The sequence below is a fragment of the Biomphalaria glabrata genome, chromosome 13, assembly GCF_947242115.1.
Source record: "Biomphalaria glabrata chromosome 13, xgBioGlab47.1, whole genome shotgun sequence".
Lineage (NCBI taxonomy): Eukaryota > Metazoa > Mollusca > Gastropoda > Planorbidae > Biomphalaria > Biomphalaria glabrata.
In genome coordinates, this window is record NC_074723.1 from 26,637,748 (window position 1) to 26,659,063 (window position 21,316).

Here is a 21,316-nt window from a genome sequence, read left to right on the forward strand (position 1 = left end):
TCTAAATAATGCGGCCCACAAATTCTATATCATATGATGGACATCCATTTCTAGGTCTACCTGTCCTCAAAATCATTCTGTTACGTTTGATAATGTATTGATATGAATGCATACAGTGAACTCTATATGTTTATATGAAATATAGGTCTTATGTTGCTTTTTAATCGCTAAGTATGTAGGCCCTAAAAGGATGAAGCCTACTAGTAGCACTGTATACGAATGAAGGCTATTACATTATTACTGGAAATATGTTAACTTAAGACTAAGACTGCTTTATTGATCCTTACGGAAATTTGTTGTGATTACAAGGACTCTTTTCTCATATAAAGACAACACAACAGAAAAATTCACATAAATACAACAGACAACATAAAGAGTTCATTCAGCGACTACACACAGGTATCTTGGTGCATTTCATGTTCCCTGATCAATGAGTGGCGGTGATAGAGTCTGACCGAGTTAGGTACGAACGAGTTTTTGTACCGCTCCGTTCTTGTTTTGATTGACAGCAGTTGCCCACTTCGCGACGACCTGACGTAGTTCTGTTGGAGCGGGTGGCCGTTGTCTTCCAAGATTTTTTCGATTTTTCTTAGGCACTTTTGTTCAAAAAGTTCCTTTAAATGTGGTAATGTTGTGAGTGTAATTTTTAATGCTTTTTTAATGATGTTTTCTAGACGTCGTAACAGTTTAGATGAGGCGTTGCCTTGCCAACAAGCTATTCCGTATGTTAGCAGATTTTGTATAGTCGCGCCGTAAAAAGTCTCAAAAAATAGTATTACACTGTAGAGTCTGTGAAAGATTTGTATTTAAACATGACGCTCAGATGGCTTTTTTATAAGAGAATATTATAAAACCTTAACCAATTTGATGTGTGCCATAGTGGCATCGATGCGGCTATTTCAGTAGTCCTACCGGCCCATTTGGGTACCGGCCCACCGGGCATTTGCCCAAATGCCCATATAGCCAGTCCGCCCCTGATTTCAATCTATACACTACATGCTGTTATATTCATTATCAAATACCAAACATTTTCAACAGAAAAAAACTCCTAACAAATTTGTTTAAAAAAAAAAAAAAAAAGCATCTAGTTTGATGCTTAACCTGCCACAAACTAAAAGTGAGTTGTTGTAACCAAGCTTATATCAACTCACTCCTCTGTCTGCTACAATTGTCATACACGTTATTTCTCCCACATCCAATCTCTCATATAAAGTTGAAATTTTGCCCAATTATTTCTTGTACATGACAAAACAAGAATCAATTAAAAATAACCAATTAGTTAATAAATTATTAGTAATTGTTAGGTATCGGAAAAGAAATAAATTGTTCTTGACAGATGTGGTGGTATATGTTGAATTAGTACCCTTTATACTTTGAAGAGAATTGGGTCGTTGCTTGAAAGTTTGAAACTAGCTATGAGACCTATTTTCATAAGGACTTCACTGACAGTAGTTAGTAAGCCTATATTGCATGGGCGTAGCTAAGGAGGGGGGGATGACGGACTTTTGTGACTGATTTTTTGCTTTGATTTTATTTCAGGTGAGATTTCTATGCTAAAACATTACTTGCCCCAGCGTAGCCAAGGGGGTTTTGAGTTTAAAACCCCCTAACAGGGGTTTTTGCATTTAAATCCCCCTCTTCTATAAAACAAAAAAAAATCCAAACGACAATGCCAAAATTTCAAGAGCAGTTATGGAGGATTTTGATTTTAAAACACCCTCCAAAATTTACGATAAACCCCCTCTTCAATAGGAAAATAAAGCAAATTATGCACTTAAAATGTTATGAGCGTAGCTAAATGGGTTTTGACTCAATTTTAAGTTTAAACACCTCTCTAGTGGAGTTTGAAGCTAAAAAATACATCCTCAATAAAAAAAAAAAGCAAATTACACACTCTAAAATCTACGAGCGTAGCCAAAGGAGTTTTGAGTTTAAACCCCCCGCCAGTGGGGTTTGAAGCTAAAAAATACATCTTCAATGTTAAAAAAAAAAAGCAAATTACGCACTTTTGAGTTTAAATCCCTCTTCAGAAGAGTTTGATGCTAAAAAAATACCTCTTCAATATAAAAAAAGCAAATTACACACTAAAATTATTTGAGCGTAGCCAAGCCAATTGGGAGTTTTGAGTTTAAACTCCTCTCCCTCAAATGGTTTTGAGTTTAAAATCCCCCTACAGAGCGTTTTGGGGTGGAAAACCTCTATCTTCAATATTATTCTAAAGTGGGGTAACAAACTGTTGACCATGTTCTGTAGTCTGATCAAATGTAGTGGGGTAACAAACTGTTGACCATGTTCTGTAGTCTGATCAAATGTAAAGGGGTAGTCGTCTGATTCAGTCACATGACCTGAAAGTAGTCTCCACACACACAAAGTCAGCTACAGTAAGATTATGATTGACTTTTAGGAACTATAGTAGCAGCTCTATACATGTGTAGTTGTTCGATTCATGCACTATCTAAAAGAAAGCCAGAACTGAACTTCTCTACCATTCTCAAACAGAACCACTTCGTCGCTACGTTTTCAGACCAGTCTTTCCACAACGTCTACTGGCTAGACTGGAGCGTGGACTGCCCGAGGCGGAGAAGTTCAGAGTCTCAGAATCTAGTTTTGAATCTATCTCTCTGTGGTCTACAGACCAGTTTCCCCTTCGTCCTCTGCAACTTTGAGCGTCTGAATTTCCCAACTGTCTGGACATTTAGATGTCTATATGATCAAAAGAAATGCATCTCAAAACATTTCCATCTCGACCAACTGAAACTTTTCTTACTTCATTGAGTGACCTGACATCGATAATGTGTCTTGATTGACCTCCACCTATCCCATGGCTATGATTTTTACTTGACCTTAAACTGACTTCCACTTTTGTATAGTCTACTACCGGTATCGTAATGTTCTACGTTCGGCTTACTGATAGGCCTATAATTCAACTGTTCTTTATCCCTTATTTAGAAACTATTGAAGTCACGTCTCCTATATGCCGCTGCCCATAATGCCTCAACCTCATTCTCAGCCAGAAACGTTTGGCTCAAGTTTGTTTCATGCATGGGGTTCTTTCATTTGGCCTTCTTTTCCTTTGAACTTGGAGATACATACAGCGTCTTCCGATAAGCAACTTTCATATCTGTCAGAACTTTAGCATCTTCTCAGTCTGTGTGATTCTTGCTTTTCTGAGTAACTTGAAGGCCAGAGTTTCAGGTAATAGTATAATCTTGTTCTTTTCTTATCTCCTATACCTTGTATCAAACTCTGCAATAAAATCTTTTTTTTCGCTTTTGGTTTTCGCTTTGCCTGAAGTCTTCAGAATCATCCAAATTATCAATACTGTCTGCCAGGTTGTCTTTGGCTTGTCCTTGTCAAGAAACTTCAACAGATTCTCGAAACCATCCTGACACTTGAGCTCCGACAGCTCCAATTGCTCAAAAACCTTCTCTCTTATCCTTGACTCACTTCCTTGTGGTAATGAAAGGGCTACGGCTATCGCTCTTATCTCATTCATTAGATCCTTTATTTCATTCCACGCTAGCAGTTCTTTCTTATATAGTTCATAAGGCATATCTTTCAATAAGGATGGAATCCCAATTCTTGTAGCCATTATCACTTCAAATAGGATCACTATAGTAAATACTTTTACTTACACGCTCGGCCACCACTTGTTAATTTAAACAAGGAAACTCAAAATCGGCCCCCGAAGTGGTCCACCCGGGCAGGTAAAAAGGCAGGTTTCAATATTTTCAGAAAGAACATCAGAATGAAATTCTATCAAAGACAAATGACAGAGAAGAATGGAGAAAGAAGGTTGACAGATCTAAGACTAAGACTGCTTTATTGATCCTTACGAAAATTTGTTGTGATTACAAGGACTCTTTTCTCATATAAAGACAACACAACAGAAAAATTCACATAAATACAACAGACAACATAAAGAGTTCATTCAGCGACTACACACAGGTATCTTGGTGCATTTCATGTTCCCTGATCAATGAGTGGCGGTGATAGAGTCTGACTGAGTGAGGTACGAACGAGTTTTTGTACCGCTCCGTTCTTGTTTTGATTGACAGCAGTCGCCCACGTCGCGACGACCTGACGTAGTTCTGATGGAGCGGGTGGCCGTTGTCTTCCAAGATTTTTTCGATTTTTCTTAGGCACTTTTGTTCAAAAAGTTCCTTTAAATATGGTAATGTTGTGAGTGTAATTTTTGATGCTTTTTTAATGATGTTTTCTAGACGTCGCAACAGTTTAGATGAGGCGTTACCTTGCCAACAAGTTATTCCGTATGTTAGCAGATTTTGTACAGTCGCGCCGTAAAAAAGTCTCAATGATCTTCTTGTTTAGTTTAAAGCTATTGAGTTTGTATAGAAAAAAGAGTCGCTGGGCTGTTTTCTTTGTCATAGTTCCAAGGTGGTCTTCCCATGAACGCTTGTTGTTGATGATAACGCCTAGATATTTATATGCCTTTACTTGTTCTATAGATGCAGTGTTTATTTGCAGTTCACGTATAGTTTTTTTCTTTCTAAAATAAGTTCTTATAGTTTTTGTGACATTCAGTTCTAGAAAGTTGTCGGTGCACCAGTTTGTAAACTCTTCTATCGAGCTTCGATACTGAGTTTCGTCTCCTGAAATAAGATCAACTATGGCAGTATCATCAGCGAATTTAATGAGTTTAACTGAGTCATAGATGCTTCTTATGTCATTAGTGTAAAGAGTGTACAGTACAGAAGAAAGATCTTGTGTGGTGCAGATCAAAGGATAGGTGAAAGTGAAGTTAAATGTGAACCTAGCCTAACTGATGTCTTATAATGAATATCTAATTGATCTAATTGTTTTGTAAAGGGTCAATCTCTTATTCAAATCCTCGAGGAAAAAAAAACATTTCCGAAAAAAAAATAGTGTAAGATTTACGTTGAATGACCCCGCAGTTCACGCGATAATATGAAAACTACTTATTAATTGTTGTTTTAAATTATGTCCAACTTATATGCATACCAATTAGATTTTTTCTCTTTAAAAAAAAAACTTTTTTTTTTGTAATTGTAGTTGTTAGTATGACAGAACTTACATAACTTAGCAATACAAATGTAATAAATTTTTTTTTTACAAAAAAATCTTAAACCATTTGCATAGATGTGTTAAAAATATGATAAATGGCAATCTCCCCTTCTAAAGAGCCTCCAGTGTTTGTTACTATTAATAGTGAATAGTTATAAAAGTGGTGTATTATTATGAAAAAACTGCTTGCATAAATGATTTAAAAATTAGATTTTTCACTTTCAGAAAAGAAAAAGTAACCGTTGAATCAGAACTTTGAATGTTCTAAAATATTATGGTGTTAGATTTTCACTATCTTTTCTAGTTTACGATATCTAAACAGGACGGACGGACAGACATTCCAAAACTAATAGCGTCTTTTTCCCTTTCGGGGGCCACTAAAAATGATACTTATAAACCTAATAATACACAAAGAACACTGAAATCAAAAAGCGACGCCAACTCTAGACACATCACTTTAATAACACACACTTACAGAACACAGGTCATAAGTTACACACATCCCTGCTATAAACTTTCTTATCAAGTGGAATAACTCTACATACTATTAACAGACACATAAACACTAAGTCAGCAGACATGACCTTCTTACACGCTGACACACGCAGAAAATAAACAACTCTGTTACACTACAGTGCCCTTAGATGAAGTACACGTTAATTCTCCCAAACACTGATTCTCGAATCAATTTGAAACTTTATAACATAAATCATTTTAAAAATTCACAAATTAGTCAATTATTTTATATCAAATAAGGGAAATAACTTTTACATTAACCAGTATAGAGAGATATAATTCTAGTGTGGAGCTTTTTCCTTAGAAAAGTTTTTTTTTTGCTTGCTCTCTTCACCAAATTGTGCACACGTTATTTCTCTCACTTTCCATTCTCGGACCTTCATACAATCATTCATTGTATCGAACAAAACGTAAATCTATCGAAAAATTGACCAATTATTTTATCAATTAGTTATAATTAATTAATTTTGTTTTTAAATAGAATATATAGAAAAACTCACCAGAATAGGAAATAAGATTGCTCAGATAAGGGGAGATAAGCCTCGGGTAGATAGACTATAAGAATTTAAGATAGAGCAAAATAAAATAAAATACGATGTTCATCTTGAACTGTATGTTGGTGTAAACATTATAGCAAAGGCTTTATGTATAGTAATCAATTATAAAGAAAACTTTTGATAGAGTTTGTTAAATTAACCTATACATTACTAGTTTCACAAATGATTCCTTTCAACAAAAACTCAAGGATTGCAGTAAATTTTATTCATCATCTCCTGAAAATTAAATAACTTCTTTTTTTCTTATTAGAAAATTATGTACTTGGTATAGAATTAAAAGGAATGCATGCCCATTTTATACAGCACAAAGTAATTTTTATAAAACAAAAAATTATTTAAATATTAATGTTTGAGATAAAAAAAATTACTGACTATGAGAAAGTCTCCACGATCTAGATCTGATCTTTGAAAATAAATATTTTTAAAAAATCATATATATTCATGTTGTCACACAACTTTATAGAAAAAGCACCTCTACAACACATACAATGGAAATTTTGAGCTAATTATCCATGTCACAACTACTGAAAAATGAAAATTGACCACTGTGGACAAGTAAAAAAACTAGATCTAAGAAATATATTATTATCTAAAGTAAAAAAAAAAAAATTATTTATTATATTCATCTTTCCATATAACATTATAGGTGAACTCTTTAAAAGCACATAAAAGTGATAGTCTGGAGCTCATTACCATCCAGAACATCAATCGAAAGAAATTAGAGCCTTTTTAGAGCCTACTCTTTCAAAAAATCTCTCTGCAAAAACACACTGAAAGAAGGAAATGCATGATGTTTTGCTATTCAAGATAATCCTTTAAGCAATTAGAAACTTGTATGGGAGGAAAAAAAACACTAAAAAATAAAATTTAAAAGCAACAACATTGTTAGCATTGATCCAAGCAGTAATGCTGGGTAAAAACAATGATGGGAGCGACATTATGGAGTCAAAAGATTTAAATGCATCACTTTCCCACCTTTTTAAAAAACAAAACACAAGCCAAAAGATGAAAAAGGAAGAGAAGTAAAAAAAAAAAAAAAAAAAAAAAACAACAAAACCAAGTTTTGTAGCACTCTCCCTTGACTCCTTATGTGCATGATTTAAAATAATTAGTTGTATGAATGTAACACAAAACTGAAAAATTTTCGGCTTTGGTCATGTGAATAAATTTGAACATTCATAGAATAGAAAACTACAAGTAGTACATGCCAGAAATTAAAAATTCATCAAATTCAAGGCCTATTAAAAAATTTTTTTTTAAAAATATATATGTAAATTTAACAAACAATATATTAAAGTATATAATATATATGTTGCTGACAAAGTGTGAAATGCCTAATCATTCTATAGAATACAGGGTGTTTTAGGCAAAGTAATAAATATTTCTTGATTTCCTATCTCACCTAGGCATTCTAAAGAATGACTAGTTCTGCGTTAGGCAAAGTAAAAAATGTCTTATTTAGAAAAATATTTATACATTAAATATAAATGAGTGGAAAAAAAATACACAAATAAACAATAGGACCTATTAAGACTAAAAATACCTTAGTAGACCCATATTTTAATACCATATGCTAAGTGCAATATCAATTTTTAAATACTTAAATAATTTTTTAAATCTACAAATTGTATTTTAAAATTGAAACTTGTATAGTAAATATAAAATTCTTTAGTTTCTTCTAAGTAAACTAAAATGATGAATTAAAGATGCTGAAACATTGAGTGGGTAAAACTGTCTACACAACAGCAAATTGAATCAAAGAAATTCATAAACTCTTAAATGCTGCTCTTATTTTGAAATAATTTTGTTAGTTTCTTCTAAAATACAAATTCTGTATAATAATGTTCTAATCAGTTGACAACTTACATAGTTTCCCTTTCAGGACGTGATCTATAGGGCAGATGATATAAAGGTCATTTGTTTCTATGGCCTACGGTTAACGAGGGTGTCATAGGGCCAGCACAACAACCAACTGCCTTTACATTACCCAACTTTTGTCAGGTACCCATTAGGGCGGGATGGACTCAGCGGCGCCCATAGATCCCGAAATTAAAATTCCCAGTTTTCAGCACGACTCGAACCCAGGACCCCCGGTTTGGACAACAAGCGTTTATCGCTCAGCCAGGGTGCCTAAGTTATATAATGAAAGAATAATTTTAAAAAATATGCCTATAAAAAGGCAGAAAAGTCTACATATTCTATTTGTACATGTTTTTATTGAATTCCAACTTTTCCTTCGTTCTCATAAATTATCTTATGTTGAGAAACGCTGTGAGACCCACTGTGGCTTCAAACTCATAGGAGGACAATAAAAAAAAACAACCTCACCAAGGAGGACAGAAAATGAAAACAAGACAAAGTTAACATTAAAAACTATGCTTTCAAAGTATTTAATGAAAAATGTAAGTCCTAGGCTGTAAAATGAATTATTATGTTTATAAGCACTTTTTTTTTCAATGGTGAAATATGTGCTAATATTTCAGACCATAAATGAATTGCACTAAAAGCCTTGTGTAACACGATAAATTAACAAAACAAAACATTATAACAAAAAGTGTTATCAGATTAGTCAATATCTATTCAAGTGGTTCCTTCTTAGTAGTCGTATTTCGCTTTCATACAACACAATTTGCTGAATGACAATATAAAACATATTTTGGATCAACTTTTTACCTGGTACAATTTGGTTTTACAAAGAATGCACACTTAGGCGTAATAAAACACTCCACACTTAAAAGAACAAAACTAAAGTATTTTGATTACTGGCAAATAGAAGTATTATTCCAGGAAATTTATATTATTAATAAAATACTTTAAATCATCATTTAAAAGTTTGGCTAAAGCTGTTGTAGTCATTCTATAAAAAACCTAGGCAAAATAGGAAATGAAGAAATCATTTCTCACTTTACCTGGACGTCTCGGGCATTCGATAGAAAATGTAAATTCTGCATTTTGCCATTGACATAAAAATTTAAAAAATAAACAGCCATGTGGGCATCATATGTTGATTAGGTTGGTGACATCCCATAGTCCTCAGGGTGGTTCTCTATGCTACTACTCTTGCTTTGCCTTCTTCCCCATCTTTCACATTTGGGACAAGGCAAACTGTCAGTCATGCAAGTCTTGTGATAAACAGCTTTACATCCTTTGCACTGTTAACAGAAACAAAGTGTTTGAGCTTTATTGTTAGGGATATAGACCTGAAAGTATCTAGCATAAGAGTTGATTTACACAAATTTCCAATTTTGTGGAAATAAATACATAGGCTACACCAAGAGTAACATTCGCTAGGACATTTCTATACATATTGGTATAATTTTTATTACAATACTGCTATGGCATTTTACGTCTCGAGAGACGATCTTTTTTTTGCAACTTCTTGTGTGACTAAAGAGGCCAATCCTTGATACACAGCTGCGATCGCAGGTTGGGCATATGTAATCACCAGGAGCCGTTGCATTTTCACCCTTCTTTCTGCTTCTGTTGTATATGACATCTGCAATCCGTGACCCTTCCTTTATGCTCTATCTCCATGTGGATCTATCCAGTGCCACCTCTTCCCAGCTGCTAGTGTCGATTTTGAAAAGCTTCATGTCACATTTGCATACATCCGTATAACGTAAAAGTGGGCGACCAGCGGCTCTCCTGCCTACTATTAGATTGCCATATAGAATGTCCTGTGGAAGTCAACCTACTGGCATTCTACGAACGTGGCCAAGCCAGCCAAGGCGTCTGCTGCTGATAACAGAGTGGATGTCCTGGCACCCTGCTCTTCGTAGCACTTCCTCATTGGTTATCTTATCTTGCCACCTTATTTTAAATTATTACAATAAAGTGTATGGAAAATGGAGACAAAATGTGTACACTTTATACTACTTCAAAATATGGCTACCTAGATGTTTAGTACACACTTAGAATTGTCATCTTTATTGGTCCTCAATTCAAACCTTGGTCATCATCCTCAAATGTCATCCTTCAGGTGGTTAAGGCTAGAGTTGTGTGCAGGAAAGCGCTCCAGGGAGATCAATACAAGCGCTATTAAGACACTCTCAAGAGTGCAATATCCACTTTCACAGCTGGGAAGCACTTGCTCGATTGCTCCTCATGGCCTGAAGCTGTGAGTCTCTGAGTCTCAAGATTTAAAGCAAGAAGAGTGGCCAAGGTGAAAGAGCGCTGAACCAACAAAAAGCTGAGAGAAGAAGCAGGTCTATCTGCAACTGACCAAATCTACCCATGCCACGTATGCGGCCAGCTTTTTAAAGCAAGGATTGGACTTACAGTTGTCTTCGAGTCCATAGAAAATGAGAAATGTGCTCATCTTGGATTACAAAGGAGGAGCTCTATAAGGCTAGATCCTACTCCATCTTTCAGCGAACATCTAAAACTTTCCAGCTAAGATTTTCTATACTTTGAATATATTTGCATATGTGTATACAATTTTAAAGAATGAACATCAGTGAAATTAAATTTGGCCACAAAATATCATCTTAAATGTTGGTCATCATGGCCTCTAAATATTGATGGGAACTTAAAATTTACTTATCTAAATAAATGCACACAAAGTAACAACAAAGAGCTGAATACACAAACCCAAAAATTGACATCATAGGAATTTTAAACAATTGTTTGTTTGTTGACTTAAAAAAAAAGTTTTTCAGAACTTTTTCCTTAGCCTTTTAATGACAAATCATGGCATAATTCACTTACCCTTATAGTTGTATCCACTTCAAATGGATAAATGACTTTAGGATTACGACAGATTTCACAAACAAATCCTTTCTGACTACACAGTAAGCATTCATAGACATGACTAGAGGCAAACTTGACTAACTCCTTGACTAGTTTATGAAGAGTATAAGACTGAACCTGAAGAAAATCCTAAAAGGACATGTTTTTTATATTTTCAAGATTAGTTGAAACAAAGATAGATAAATGTCATGTACTAATACATTCATAGATATTTAGGTACCATTTTTTTTGCAGCACAGGATGTCTGCTTGTACCGGGGTACTATAAACAGCTTTCAGAGATGTTACACCATTTCAAATGTGTCATTTATCTTAATAAATTGCTATTTTAATGTTTGGTAATCATAGTGACATATATGTCCTTAGAGTATACATTATACTTTGCTTATGTTTGAGTTGTCATTTAGGCAGTTTTGTTAGAGTTGCCATTGAGCTAGTGTTGATGAAGTGTTTTGAGCTAAAGTGGGCCCATATTGGACTGATTGTTGTACTATTGTTCTATTTATGGCCAGTGATTTCCAGAGATGTGACCGACAGATGTGTACAAAGTTATGGTACCACAAGATGAGTAACTTAAATTTGTTTTAATGAACAAATATGCACTAAACAGTTACATATAAATAATACATTGATTCCAACATTGTAATGCTTAATCATTGCACAAATTTTTCACATTTCATCTTCTGTACATGTACAGGAAATGTAGATGATCAAAGGAAATAGACTAGACTGTTGTCTTAGCATCTGAAATCAAAGGAATGTACATATCACAAACTAAGGCTACACTAATAACAGAATTTCTCTGACAATGCGTTAGTTGTAATTTGTTTTGATGTGAACCTGTGTGTCAAATAACTTTTTGGAATGGGTGTTGAAGGAAAGAGTGTGCTAATCCAGTGTGTTTAGTGTCTCACATGCAAGTGATAGCATGCTTTTTAGTCCTAGCCAAGCTAATCAAGTCAAGTAATTGTGTATAGAAAGGAAATGGCAAAAGAAACATGTTAAAAAATAGAAGAGATTTTATAAGCAACTTATACTGAGGTCTGAGCACTTTTGTTCTTTAAAATGTAGATGAAGTCGCTAAAGCACTTTAAAATACAATATAAAATATAAAAGAACTATAATGAAAGAGTAATAATAAATAAATATTGTATTTACTGTTATAGAGTACAGATCTGCTAAAGCACTTTAAAATACAATATAAAATATAAAAGAACTATAATGAAAGAGTAATAATAAATAAATATTGTATTTACTGTTATAGAGTACAGATCCTGTCGCTCATACAAGTGTTCTCTTGGCCAAACTTTCTGTCTCAATGATTCTGCCATTTTGTGTGAGCATGTAAACAGATAAGATTTGAGAAAACACAGCTGTTGTCTTAGCATCTGAAATCAAAGGAAATAGACTAGACTGTTGTCTTAGCATCTGAAATCAAAGGAAATAGACTAGACTGTTGTCTTAGCATCTGAAATCAAAGGAAATAGACTAGACTGTTGTCTTAGCATCTGAAATCTTATCTTATCTTATATAATACAGACGTTACTTCAAAAAAGAAGATGATTACGTCCTACGCGTCATGCATTTAGTCATGCATATTAACCAATGACTTAAATTCAGCCAAGTCACTGGTTTTCCTGGCTAGCTCAGGCAACCCATTCCATGCTCTAATAGCACTAGGGAAGAAGGAGTATTTGTACAATGCTTTTTAGTCCTAGCCAAGCTAATCAAGTCAAGTAATTGTGTATAGAAAGGAAATGGCAAAAGAAACTACATGTTAAAAAATAGAAGAGATTTTATAAGCAACTTATACTGAGGTCTGAGCACTTTTGTTCTTTTAAATGTAGATGATCAAAGGAAATAGACTAGACTGTTGTCTTAGCATCTGAAATCAAAGGAAATAGACTAGACTGTTGTCTTAGCATCTGAAATCAAAGGAAATAGACTAGACTGGTACAGCGATCAAATAACAGGAACTAGAATAGAGTGTAGTAAAAAGTAAAGTACCCCTTTGAGACCTTGGGAGCTGATGATGTAAAGGTCATCTTTTTTCTTAGCCCTAATTTATCGAGGGTATCATGTGGCCAGCACAACGACCAACCGCCTATACTTTCACACACTAATGTCAGGTTCCCATTAAAGATGGATGGTCTCAGAGATGCTCTAAAGAAATTTTAAAAAAAACAGGACCAAACTCTGCAAACAGCACCTCCTAATTGAAAGCATAGAGCTAAAATAGTGGAATTAGACAAGTGTGTGATATAGAGCTGAAATACAGAAACTAAACTATTGCATGTGATATAGAGCTGAAATACAGGAACTAAACTACTGTGTGTGGTATAGAGCTGAAATACAGGAACTAAACTACTGCATGTGGTATAGAGCTGAAATGCAGGAACTAAACTACTGCGTGTGGTATAGAGCTGAAATACAGGAACTAAACTACTGTGTGTGGTATAGAGCTGAAATGCAGGAACTAAACTACTGTGTGTGGTATAGAGCTGAAATGCAGGAACTAAACAACTGCGTGTGGTATAGAGCTGAAATACAGGAACTAAACTACTGTGTGTGGTATAGAGCTGAAATACAGGAACTAAACTATTGCATGTGGTATAGAGCTGAAATACAGGAACTAAAATACTGTGTGTGGTATAGAGCTGAAATGCAGGAACAAAACTACTGCGTGTGGTATAGAGCTGAAATACAGGAACTAAACTACTGCGTGTGGTATAGAGCTGAAATACAGAAACTAAACTACTGTGTGTGGTATAGAGCTGAAATACAGGAACTAAACTACTGTGTGTGGTATAGAGCTGAAATACAGAAACTAAACTACTGTGTGTGGTATAGAGCTGAAATACAGGAACTAAACTACTGTGTGTGGTATAGTGCTGAAATACAGAAACTAAACTACTGCATGTGGTATAGAGCTGAAATACAGGAACTAAACTACTGTGTGTGGTATAGAGCTGAAATGCAGGAACTAAACAACTGCGTGTGGTATAGAGCTGAAATGCAGGAACTAAACTACTGCATGTGGTATAGAGCTGAAATACAGGAACTAAACTACTGTGTGTGGTATAGAGCTGAAATACAGGAACTAAACTATTGCATGTGGTATAGAGCTGAAATACAGGAACTAAAATACTGTGTGTGGTATAGAGCTGAAATGCAGGAACTAAACTACTGCGTGTGGTATAGAGCTGAAATACAGGAACTAAACTACTGCGTGTGGTATAGAGCTGAAATACAGAAACTAAACTACTGTGTGTGGTATAGAGCTGAAATACAGGAACTAAACTACTGTGTGTGGTATAGAGCTGAAATACAGAAACTAAACTACTGTGTGTGGTATAGAGCTGAAATACAGGAACTAAACTACTGTGTGTGGTATAGTGCTGAAATACAGAAACTAAACTACTGCATGTGGTATAGAGCTGAAATACAGAAACTAAACTATTGCGTGTGATATAGAGCTGAAATACAGGAATTAAACTACTGAGTGTGGTATAGAGCTGAAATACAGAAACTAAACTAATGTGTGTGGTATAGAGCTGAAATACAGGAACTAAACTACTGTGTGTGGTATAGAGCTGAAATACAGAAACTAAACTATTGCGTGTGGTATAGAGCTGAAATACAGGAACTAAAATACTGTGTGTGATATAGAGCTGAAATGCAGGAACTAAACTACTGCGTGTGGTATAGAGCTGAAATACAGGAACTAAACTACTGCGTGTGGTATAGAGCTGAAATACAGAAACTAAACTATTGCGTGTGATATAGAGCTGAAATACAGGAACTAAACTACTGAGTGTGGTATAGAGCTGAAATACAGAAACTAAACTACTGTGTGTGGTATAGAGCTGAAATAAAGGAACTAAACTACTGTGTGTGGTATAGAGCTGAAATACAGGAACTAAACTACTGTGTGTGGTATAGAGCTGAAATACATAAACTAAACTACTGCATGTGGTATAGAGCTGAAATACAGAAACTAAACTACTGTGTGTGGTATAGAGCTGAAATACAGGAACTAAACTACTGTGTGTGGTATAGAGCTGAAATGCAGGAACTAAACTACTGTGTGTGGTATAGAGCTGAAATACAGGAACTAAACTATTGCATGTGGTATAGAGCTGAAATACAGGAACTAAAATACTGTGTGTGATATAGAGCTGAAATGCAGGAACTAAACTACTGCGTGTGGAATAGAGCTGAAATACAGGAACTATACTGCGTGTGGTATAGAGCTGAAATACAGAAACTAAACTACTGTGTGTGGTATAGAGCTGAAATACAGGAACTAAACTATTGCATGTTTGGAATAGAGCTGATATAGAGGAACAAGAGATTGGAATAGAGCTGAAATAGAACTAGAGTTTGGAATAGAGCTGAAATAGAGGAACTAGAGTTTGGAATAGAGCTGAAATAGAGGAACTAGAGTTTGGAATAGAGCTGAAATAGAGGAACTAGAGTTTGGAATAGAGCTGAAATACAGAAACTAAACTATTGCGTGTTGTATAGAGCTGAAATACAGGAACTAAACTACTGCATGTGGTATAGAGCTGAAATACAGAAACTAAACTACTGTGTGTGGTATAGAGCTGAAATACAGGAACTAAACTATTGCATGTTTGGAATAGAGCTGAAATAGAGGAACAAGAGATTGGAATAGAGCTGAAATAGAACTAGAGTTTGGAATAGAGCTAAAATAGAGGAACTAGAGTTTGGAATAGAGCTGAAATAGAGGAACTAGAGTTTGGAATAGAGCTGAAATAGAGGAACTAGAGTTTGGAATAGAGCTGAAATAGAGGAACAAGAGTTTGGAATAGAGCTGAATTAGAGGATTTAGACTCTGTTAAATAAATAGTAATTAGCTTCAGATATTCTTATCTCAGTAACTAATTCAAAAATAAAAACAGCACAATTTACAGCACAATGTGATGAGAATTGTTCCAGAAGTTTAAAATCAAGAACACATGACACTGAGGAGTGGCACTTGAAACTGCATATTGCATACAAACAGATAACTCTCAAAGTTAAACTATAGGGAGAAACTGGTTAATCTCATAGTGCATGTTTCTAAGGTCTAAAACTAGTTATCTGGTCCTTCCAATGCTACAGATGAGAACACAGAAGAAGAACAAGAAAATATTAACAACAAAAAAAAAAAAAGCTTATATTAAGCTTAGTTGTTTCAATTAGTTTGGATCAGTCATGTAATTAAATTTGTAATAGATCTAGACTAACATTAAAAAAGCATTTATAAAAATAAAAAAATGGGGGAAAGACCTGAATTTGAACTCAAACCAACACAGTAACCCCTCTGGTAATGGAGAGCTTATGAACATGGAAGATGGTATAGTTATCTATCTATTGTTTCTATAGTCTCTTCTTATTTTTCATGTTTTCACTAACACTCAGACGATGACCCATAAAGGGGACAAATTCAACTTATATCACCACTTCAGTAAAGTACAAATTCTTTCCCTTGTTTGAGATACCAAACAAAATAATTAATTACAAATATTTAATTAACTAATTGGTTAACTTTTTAAATTGATACTTGTGTTGTCAGGTAAAAGAAATAATTGTGCAAAATTTCAGCTAGATCTGAGATTGGGCGTGAGAGAAATAATGGGTACAAACTTTATACCAGACAGAGTGAGTCGATAAAGGCTTTGTAAAAAGAATACAACAAAAAACATTTTGTTATTGCAAATGTGAGATATTTTCCCAACATGATAAAACAGTAAATAAAGAACTTCACAACAGACACCTCTAACCTTTAGTTCCATTAACTCAGGTAGTTGAGTATATAGTTTAGGATTTAAAAGCTCTATATCATATAAAGCCTGATCTTCATAATCTTGAAGAAACTGAAAATTTTCTTTGCAAACTAGAAAACAAAAATTAAATAATTATTTGTAAAAAAGAAAAAAAACATCAACAAAGAATTCTAAAAAACTGCTAAGAAATAAACAAAAACAATTATAACAAGAGCTAGATGGTAGCAGGCAGAATTCAAATCCGGGACCATCAAGACCACCAAATGACAGTCCAGGGCGTATACCACATGACCAACTACCACAGTAAAGTTACCAGTGATGAATATTATTATGCTAGAAGAAATGTGTATGTTATACAGATTATACAATAACAATCTGTGATGCATGCCATGGTATCAATCAATAAAATGTTTGTCTCAGTATAAATTTTGCTACAGATTGAATTATGTCAAATTTTATATATATTATTGTATGTATATTGTCAAGATCATTATTGGAGAGATCTCTATTGTATTGTCGTTCAGTAGGGGACAAGGGTTATATTCTCAGGTCTGAGCAGGGAATTTGGGTTCCTGATACCGCTTCATTTAGGGCTCTCTTTTCTTCTGTCTGCCATTACATTTCCCTATATGCCCTCATGGGAGGGACCCAGATGAAGGAGACATACCTATAGTCAGATGCTATTTGCTCTAAAAGCTTTAAGCTTTTATGCACCAATGGGATGTCAGTCATCATCCGCCCTAAAGCTTGTAATGCAGGTTTGTAGTCAGAGCATATAAGGAATTTTCTCCTGTCTGATACATTTACAGCCATAAGTGTAATATAACTCGGCAATTAAGATGGAGCATCCGTAATCTTGGCATATAAAGCACCTCACAGTGCTAGGTATGTAGGGCCTCACTGGAATTCAAGACTTATCTTTCACCATGCTACAGTTCAGAAATGCCCCAAGTCCAGATGGACCTTCACCTGCAAGCCTGCTCATGGGCAGATGCTTGAGAACTAATCTTTTGACAACAAATGCTTATTTCAGACAACAAGTTCCAGACAAGAATGCTATGACTGATTTAAGGGAAAAAGAGAAAAATTATCAAAGGAAATATTATGCCACTACATGAAGATGTATTGATAACAACAGTTTCAGTAAATGTTGTTTTGTCTGACCTGTAAACCAGTAACTCATGCTGACATGTAGAAAAAATGTGCTAATTAAAAGAGAAGGGCCTATGTATTGAGATTATCTACCAGAATATAAAGGGAGCATTTACACAGACAAGAAAGTGTTTGTTAGTGTCTACTTGCCTATTATTACAAAGTTTCTTCAGACTTGCAGATGAAGGCAAGTTTCTGTGTGCCTAGAACTCAAAGAGTCTTTGATTCAACTCTGAGGACAATGGTCTTTCTAGACTGGAGGGGCTTAAGATCACTTTGTACAATGACATTTAGAACAAATAGCTACTCTTCGAATTTATTGTTGTTTCCCGATTGCTCAATTCGTTATTACAAAAATTTTTCCAAATGAGCTTGGGAAAACACACATCTCAAGCTTTCTTAAAAAATCATTAAAACTAGTAAGGCTCTATCATCTGGTAATATTTATGAAAAAATAAATATATATAACAAAGAGAGTTTGTGTTATCATTTTGTCTGTCAGTCTAAGAGTTATTGAAAATCTGATTAACCTTTAATTTCCCTTCTGAAACATCTCAATAGTTTTAAGTATCTATAATAGATTGTTCCGGATATATATATATATAGAGAGAGAGAGAGAAAAAGAGAATTCCAGATTAATATAATACATTGAATAAATTTTTTTGGATTTACTCGTATGAAAATTAGATGTACAATAGCCTTGTGAAGAGATTTTCATACCATACTTTGGTGTTAGGAAGTTTTTTTCCTTAAAAATCAGAACATAATATTAACGATAATTAGATTTTTAAACTTTTTAGCTAGAAAATTAAATGTATTGTAAGAGAGAAGTGCAATTTTACATAAATAGAGTACAAATGTTTTTCATAAAAAATCCAGACCAACCGATGATTTTCATAAATGAGAAAAAGATTATTTATTTTATTTATTAGTTATTTGGCATTAGTAGATTTTTCAAATAAAATTCTGAACAATTTTGGTGATGATTTGTAAGAAAATTAAAGTAATGTAGGTCAATTTCTTTTTCAAAACAAAATCTGGAACATTCTTTACCGCTAAAAAAATTTTGTTATGTTTCAGCAATTAATTAAATGTACAATAAGTCTAAAAAGTGATTTTCAATAATCATTTCTAGTAAATTACTTTATTTTAATTTCCCGAACAACCTATGGTCAATATTTAAAAAACGAAAGTCATTTGACATAAATTTCTTTTAAGTTTAAAATAAGGAAATTTAAGTATAATATAAGTCAATTATGCGATTTCAAACAATCATTTGACACAATTTATTTTTTATAAAACAAAAGCGGATAGGGGAAAGACCCTTAGATATAAGGGTTAGCTGTGAATAGCAAATAAACAGCCGCGGACCAACTGGTTTGCAGTCATGGAGGACGAGGTGAAGTATTCCAGTGGTTAGAATATTTACTAAAAGCATCTCAGAAATCCAGGGAAATGATTGCAAAAAGCGAGTATAGGGCTCTCTAACTCTAAACCCGGGTAGATGAAACGTGTTAGCTAGGGATAGCAGTTCATCTAGGAGAGAAAACTCCAAAAATAAACACCTGCTGCCTTGCAGATGATCTTGGATGATCAAAGGCTATGGGATCACACCCAGAAAGAAAAGCAGGCTGAAGTCAATGGGCCTCCTGGCGCATAACACATTGACACGCAACCTCATCTATGTTGGAGTTCAGTAACGATTCTAATAGATGTGGCGTCCTGCCTGTGGAATCCCGCCGCGCAGGTAGGGGGCTGGGCTCTCCGCCTCGAAGGAGCCCACACAAGTGAGCTGGTGGTTCTTCTATCTCTGCCTTTGGAGCCAGGAGCAGGGACAAGAAAGTAAATACTACTGGCCAACACTCCAAGACCAAAAGTCTAAAAATCTTACAATGGAACGCAGGGGGCATCCAAAAGAAAAAAGAAGCTCTAAAAATATTTCTGCATGAGAAAGAAATTGATGTAGCTTGCATCCAAGAAACTCATTTGAACAGTAATCTTCGTTTCTCCATTAGAGGCTACACCTGCATCAGACAAGATAGAGAAATCAGACCCAAAGGAGGAATCCTCACCCTCATTAAAAATGACAATCCTACCACAGACATAACTATGCCCAACTCCTCAGAATCATAAATAATGGGAACTAAGCTAATTCTCCCAGATGGAAATATTAATCTATTTAACTGCTACTTCCCACCAGACAAGGAAATAGAGATTGGCCACATACAAATACCTGACCAAGAAGACTGTCTTATCTTAGGAGATATGAATAGTCACTCTCAGAGCTGGGGATACCCAGACCTAAATGCCAGGGGAGAAGAAATTGAAGAATGGCAAGCAGAGAACAGACTTATCTTGCTTAACAAACCTGAGGATAAACCAACCTTTCTCTCAAGAGCCTGGCTAACATCAACCACTCCAGATCTAGCCTTTGCAACTGACAACTTATCCAAAAAGTGCACCAGAGAAGTTGCAGACCAGCTAGCCACCAGTGACCACAGACCCATATTGATCACTATGGATACCTCCTTCAAAATAGAAAACTCCATCCCCAGATGGAACTAAAAAAAAGCCAACTGGCACCTATTCTCAAAGCTCACAGACCTATACACAACTTCAATAAACTGCAAATCAAATCAGGTTAATAAGTCATACTCAGCTTTCTCCAAAGCAATCCTCCTAGCAGCTAAGGAATCAATTCCTAGAGGAGCAACTGGTCTGATCACCTTCAACAACTCCACAATGCCACTATTGAAGCCAGAAACACAGTAGAAAATAACCCTTGTATAGAAAATAACATAAATCTAAAAGCAGCTAACGCAGTTTTCAGGAAAAAATTACCTTTCCACCATGAGGAAAAGTTGGCATGAAAAAACAGAACAGCTAAACGTAGATAGAGACGGCCACAAACTCTGGCGTATAGCCAAATGTCTCAACCAGGAAGAAAACAGAACAACTCCTATAGTAATAGAAAAGGACAACAAACCCCTGAAAGCCAAGAAGCAGCAAATGTATTCATGAAGTTTTTCCAAAGCGTAGGACAAATACAAATCAATGAAAGTAGAAATAAAGATGTAAACTCAGAAATTAAAGAAAACAATCCAGCTTACTCCTTGGGAATGACCACTAATCTTAAAATGAAGGAACTTGATGAATCCCTAAAAGTCCTCAAACCAAAACAAGCCCCGGGCCCAGACAAAATATCTAATGACATGCTTCTTCACTTGGGTCCTCAAGCCAAAAGAAAACTGCTACAAATATTCAATGCTAGCTGGAAATCTGGCAGAATTCCAAACATCTGGAAAAAAGCCATTATGATCCCTATACTAAAGCACGGCAAACCAAGAAACAAACTGGATAGCTACTGCCCCATCAGCCTCACTAGCTGTACTTGCAAACTGATGGAAAGAGTGATAAATAGAAGGCTGACATGGATCCTTGAGTCAAACAACCTACTCACTGAAGCCCAGGTTGGCTTTAGAAAAGGCAGATCAACAGAAGATCA

At 35.0% G+C, this 21,316-nt stretch overlaps 1 protein-coding gene across 8 annotated transcripts in view; it reads right to left on the reverse strand.

The window, feature by feature from the left end:
• Window positions 1-5,488: 5,488 nt before the first annotated feature.
• LOC106067906 (pleckstrin homology domain-containing family M member 1-like) overlaps window positions 5,489-21,316 on the reverse strand; it is an 82,746-nt gene continuing 66,918 nt past the window's right edge. For 6 of the 8 annotated variants that reach the window (XM_056007521.1, XM_056007526.1, XM_056007523.1 and 3 more), the window contains 4 exons: window positions 16,657-16,769; window positions 12,124-12,255; window positions 10,827-10,997; window positions 5,489-9,271 (listed from right to left, as the gene is read on the reverse strand). In XM_056007521.1, coding sequence (XP_055863496.1) covers window positions 9,128-9,271; window positions 10,827-10,997; window positions 12,124-12,255; window positions 16,657-16,769 — 560 coding nt within the window. In that variant the 3' untranslated portion in view covers window positions 5,489-9,127. Of the gene's footprint in view, window positions 9,272-10,826; window positions 10,998-12,123; window positions 12,256-12,321; window positions 12,793-16,656; window positions 16,770-18,464; window positions 18,560-21,316 lie in introns of those variants that run through there. The other 2 variants (XM_056007527.1, XM_056007528.1) reach the window with 2 other exon arrangements.